Below are 5789 nucleotides of genomic sequence, written 5' to 3'. Positions count from 1 at the left end.
GCTTTTCTGGCTGCTGGAAGCCCTGGGCTGGCATCCCAACTCTGTCACTTTCCAGTACTCAAGGAAGTTAACCTAAACCCCAATGTCTAAGGTGACATCACCGTCACCCACACTTGCAGAGCAGTGCCTGCGACTAAATTTATGTCAGAAGCCTACTATATTATCTGGCACTTAGGGAAAGACTTATGCTGGCAGCCCAATAACAGAACCAATGAAAACACATAAAATAATTCTATGTGCTAATACTTAAGTTTAAATTATACTTCACATTATTTTAAAACATTTAACACTATATTCTGACAGATTCTTGGCCCTGGCTGAGTTTATACTGGTTTCTAGTCTTATTTTTAAGTTGTACATGAAGAACACAAGCTACATATAACAGGTTCTCTTCTAGCTTGGGTTTAACAGTAGCTGACTCTATTTAGAGAGAATACTCGCACATGAGAACCCCAATTATGAAAGACAAAATATATGAGCATCTTACTTGCTTAGATTTGGGAGCCTAATTGCTCACAAAAGAATTCAGAGTTCTTTTTATTGTTAAGCTGTAACATACATGGTTTAATGCAACAAAAAAACATTTAATCAAGTAAAAAGTAATAAACTGAACAATAAACAAACACTCAAAACAAAATATTTTCCATTGGAAACATGTTAAGATGAATATGGGGTTTCGTTACCATCTTACTGCAATTTTCTTATGTGTTACTAACCTACATACCCCATGTTTTCTGTAATCATGCAGATGTGAATGGAAGTTTGAATGATTAAATAAATGAAAAGTCCGTTTACTGCAGAGAATCATTTCACAAGGCAGCCAGACTGGATTTAGAGAACAAAATTATTCAAGAAATTCTCCACGTACTTAGGTTCATTTTAGAATCCATGAACCTTAAGCTGTTCCTCCTTGACAATGCCCACCTGCAAAATAAAACTTAATTTAGCAGAATCACTTTAAGGAATACATACATTCATCCTTAAGAAAATATGGAGCAGTCATTAAAAAGAATTATTAACAGCTTATTGCAACAACATATTTGTGGCATTAGCTGTTAATACCAATTCAACACATATTTCAATACCTTGACATAACAAAAAATACCCTGTGTAGATACAGGAATGATCAGGTCACTCTACTAACAAAATAAACCCAATAAAGGCCGACTGTCTTCAAAGGACCAACTCTGTATTTCACTCTATTAACGAATTCACTTCATTCACATGCTTTTTTACTAAGCAGGAAATATTTCCCATTGCCCTCAAATTTTAGAAGCAATCTTAAAGTGTACACAAAGTACCTAGTCAGTCACTCACCTCTAAGAGAAACTGGCAAATATTTTTTCTTTGGTCACCTTGAAGCTGAATAACCTCTCCGTATTCGGGATGTTCAATCACAGTACCATTACAGGCAAATTTCTGGAGAAGTATATAAATATTCAACGGAATCGAGTCAAATACAATGTTTTCTTTTCACCATTGAGACTAACTGTAGGCTTGATTAGGTTTAAGAAACAGGTCATTCTCCTGTAATCCACAACACTTCCGAGTTAATTGGAAAATGAATCAGCAGGTCACATAAAGGAAACGATTTTACTTGGAACATCGAGAACTAAATTATTTCACATTTTGTTTGAAAGTCCTGTAATTCTTATTTTAAGACGGGAGACCCGACATAAATACCTGGTTGTTAATTCGGGGCGTGAACACACCTTTCTTGGATCCAATCGTTTTCACCCACTCTGACATACTCAAGTAAAGGGGTGCACCGTACGCAACTCAGAGGTGTGCACCAAAAACTAGACTTGAATCTCTTCTTCCCACCATCGTTACCTTTTTGAAAGCTTTCACAAGTTTCTTTTTGTCATAATCATCTGCGATGCCCTGAACAGTAGTCAGCGTCTTCCTGCCGTTGCGCTGCTGGATTCTTATATGGATGTAATCCTCAGTCCCTGCCGGGAGTAAGTCGTCACCCTTAGTTGCATCAGCAAAGGGGTCTGCAACGGGGTACCAAAAAAAAAACAAAACAAAAAAAATCAAAAGCAGAAGATACCTTTTAATGAGTCATTTCCAGCTATATGGCACCCTAGCCTGGACAGTCAGCAAAGAAGCTTTTCGGGGGGGCGGGGGGGAATGGGGGTGGGGGGGGCACGGAGGGGCATCAATAAAACCTCCGAGCACTCTCACAAAAAGAAAACAAATAGGCACGTGCGCTGATATTTGAACAGAAAAATGTTGTCACAGGCAGACAATGTTCCTGTCGAGCACGGTGCTCTCATGAAAAACAAGAGTTTTGAGACCTTCGTGTTATAGCCCCTGTAAAAAACGTGCGTCATCTCGATTACATGCGGATGACAACAGGCACACTCAGATTGTGCACCCCATCATTGCAACGCAACGGTGCAAGATGTCAAAAAAAAACAAAAAGATGCGTGCACGCACAGACGTCCGTGCAGATACACACGCAGGTCTCTCCAGGGGCGTCCTTTGTACCGGTCACCACCCGACGGACCAGCGGTCTGCACCCGCGTCTGCACCCGCATCCCCCCCCCCCCGAGAGGCGCCCCGAACGGCCCCGAGCACCCCGGACGCCGATGCCCGAGCCGTGTCGCCCCCGCAGGCCACGCCTCGGAGCCGCGGGGCCGGGTCGCGGGGAGGGAAGGTCCAGGGGCCGCAGCCCCGCGCGGGGAGCCGGGCCCCCCGGCCGTCCTCGGGGAGGGGGTCGCCAGGGGCCCAGTCGCCATTTTCCGGGAGCGGAGACAAAGCCCCACTCGGGGCCCCGCGGGCAGCAGGGGGGGCCCCGGCAACGGCGGTCGGCGCGGGCGGGGCCGGCGGGCGGCGCGCGGGGGCGGGCGGCAGGTCTTACCGAAAGATTGGAGGTTCTGGATAGTGGACATGCGACACTAGTGTGAGGCCGGTGAAGGGATAAAATGCCTGCGGGGCCCGCCCCGATCACCGAGTCAGGAGGCTGTGGCGGCGGGAGGACGGAAATAAATAAGGAGATGCTTCGCCCCGGGGCTGGGAGCGGGGGAGCGGCGGCGGCGGCGGCGGCGGAAGCCGGGAGGAGGCAGGAAGAGGCGGCGGCGACAGACGCTGGGACGCGAGCGAAGAGGCGGCGCTGCGGCTTCTCCTACAAAATGGCCGGTGGAGACTATTTAGCCGCGCCCGCCGCCCTCCCACGTGACCCCTCCGCGTCAGGCACCCTGGGACTTGTAGTTTTCTGGGGGGCGGGGCGGAGGGCGACGGCGCTCGGAAAGCCTGGGGCGGGCGGGCTCCCGGGACCGCAGTTGCACGCAGGGAGGTCGCCGGCGAGCGCCGGCCGGCAGGACCGGGAGCGGTCCAGGTGGGAACAGATGTGTCCGGCCAGAGCCCGCAGGTCTGGGGCTGTCCCCACCGCAGGCTGTCCCCACCGCAGGCTGTCCCCACCGCACGCTCTCCCTTGACTCGCCTTCTCTCTCCCTACGGTGGCGGTGCCGAGGGGTTGGTGCTGGTGGATAATCTCCATCAGTCACCCTCGGGGTGCAGGAATACAACACGCCCCTGAGCCCCAGCTTTGGGCTCCACACTCGCCCATCAGCACCTCCTGCATCGAAATTCCAGCCACCCCCTCCCTCCCCCACCGCGTTGCAGGAGCCCTGTTAGTCCCCACCCAGGTTCGCGGTGGGAGCCTACCCTCAGGGTCTGGCCGCCTTCCGATTCCCCAGGGCGGTCGTTTTCAAACTCCAGCGTGCATCTCCCGGAAGGCTTGATAAAACACAGATTGGTAGACCCAGATTTTCTGTTTCAGGAGGTCTGGGGTGTGACCCGAGAGTTTGCAAATCTGGCAAGCTCCCAGGTGATTCTGGTACTGCTAGTCTGGGAACAGGCTTCAGAACCACTGCTCACCTTCACCAGGGCCTAGCTCAGCCAATAAGTTAACCGACATAGAGGCAGGTACCAGAACTGTAGTATCTTCCTATGTAGCTACACCCAGAAAAGCAAACCTGAGGCTTTGGCTCACCCACGCAGGGCTCACTTGGTTGACTTTCTGGAAGTGTAGACATAGACTAAAACTTAGGGATTCTTAACCTTTTTTGGTACCTTAGTAGTCTTGTGAAGCCTACGGACCCCTTCTCAGAATAATGCTTTAAGTACATGAAATAAAACTTCTAGGGTTACAAAGGAAACCAATTATATTGAAATTAAAACAGTACATTGATAGCATAGTATTGTTTCTTTACTAATGCATTAATTAACAAGATCTAGCAGCAGGTCTAATAACTACTAGAATTTCAAAAGGTGAGAAAAGATATTTTGAGATGTCCGAAATATCAGAAATGTAATATGAAAATGTCTGTGACTTCTCTTGGTACAAAGTGACAGACGAGTCCTTCTAATATTACTGTGCTGTTGCCAGCATTCATAATAGAGGAAATGCTAAACTTTGCTTAGAGATTAGTGAAAATGTAGGTGTCATCTTTTTTCCCATTCAATTTTAGGAATCTCCCACCTCCCATCCTGCAGTTTATCCACGGACCAAGGATATGCAGACCCCAGGTTAAGAATACCTGGATTTAATAATCTTTTGTGATTAACAATGATGATAGGTGTTGAGTGCTTACTATTTGCCTGTTGTAAGGCTTATACACAATATTATTAATCTTCATAGCCATTCTATGGTGTAGTTATTACTCTATTTAACATGTAGAAATGGAGGCTTTAGAAGGTTAAATAATTTGCCTAAAAAAAAAAAAAAATCAAATTCTTAACTCCCAGGAGTCTTAACTACATTTTTGGTCTTCTAGTCCTGATTTAAATGAGTAACACAGGTATTATCCAAACTAAGGTATAAAGTTTTAGAACTGGTTTCCAAACAAAGAGAATCAAAATTTTTTGTTTTGGTGATTACAGCTACAATGGTTTCTGTTCTTTGTCTTATAGGCTTATAAACACCCTTGAAAGTAATTTTTAATACTCTTCTAGATGAAGTACAGAATAAACAAAATGCATCTCCATTTCTGTTTTCTTTCTTAGCAGATGTCCAAAACCATTTTATATTACATTGTTTCTTAGAAAGAGCCAAGGCTGGTCTATTGAAAAAAAAAAAAAAAACATGGAGAAGTTTAAAAAAAAATCCAGAATTCTTATGTTTTTCATGGTCATTACCTGTGTCAGGAGAACTCGTCCTTTCTTAGACCTACTGTTTACACTGGAAACCCCTAGGAGCTCAGAAATCTTCAGTCAAAGCCAATGGTGACTACAGTTTAGATACAATTGTGATGATTGTCTTAAAACCTCTCCTGGCTCTGGTCATTCATAGATTTTGTCTTTAGACCTGCACTGTCCAATATAGGAACCATGAGCCACATGTGGCCACTGAGCACTTCCCACGTATCTGGTCCCACTGAAATGTGCTCCAAGTATAAAGGACACGCTGACCTTTGGACCTACATTGTCTCAATTTCACCTGCTGCTTTTTACTTTTTAAAATGTGGCTACTAGAATATTTAAAATTACATGTGGCCCGCATGCTAGCTCTATGAGACAGCTCTGGCTTAGAGTGAAAGGATTTGACCTATATGTAAAGTTATAAAAGGAATACATTAGAGTATGTAAAACCTAGTCTTTTTAGTTCTAAATGGCACCAGCCTAATTTAAGGTGATGATTTCCTGCCTATTTTCAGAAGGGAGTTTCAATCACTTGCAGACAACAGTACTGTTGACTAAAGGAATCAGGGAAGATTGAAAAAGAAGAACAATTGAAAAATAAAAGCCCCCAAAGCTAGAGATAGGCCCCAGGTCTGGCTCCT

General features: G+C 45.6%; 1 protein-coding gene across 1 annotated transcript; it reads right to left on the bottom strand.

The window, feature by feature from the left end:
- Positions 1-491: 491 nt before the first annotated feature.
- Positions 492-3130, bottom strand: EIF1B (eukaryotic translation initiation factor 1B). Its single transcript, XM_081072962.1, has 4 exons — positions 2867-3130; positions 1834-1997; positions 1318-1419; positions 492-924 (listed from the first exon to the last, which is right to left on the bottom strand). The coding sequence occupies exons 1-4, from the start codon at positions 2895-2897 to the stop codon at positions 880-882; spliced, it is 342 nt and encodes a 113-aa protein (XP_080929088.1). The 5' UTR covers positions 2898-3130; the 3' UTR covers positions 492-879.
- Between the last annotated feature and the right edge of the window lie 2659 nt (positions 3131-5789).

Source organism: Rhinolophus hipposideros, assembly GCF_964194185.1.
Source record: "Rhinolophus hipposideros genome assembly, chromosome: 14".
Lineage (NCBI taxonomy): Eukaryota > Metazoa > Chordata > Mammalia > Chiroptera > Rhinolophidae > Rhinolophus > Rhinolophus hipposideros.
The sequence above is the reverse complement of the archived record's forward strand: the minus strand, read 5'-3'. Positions and strand labels throughout refer to the sequence as shown.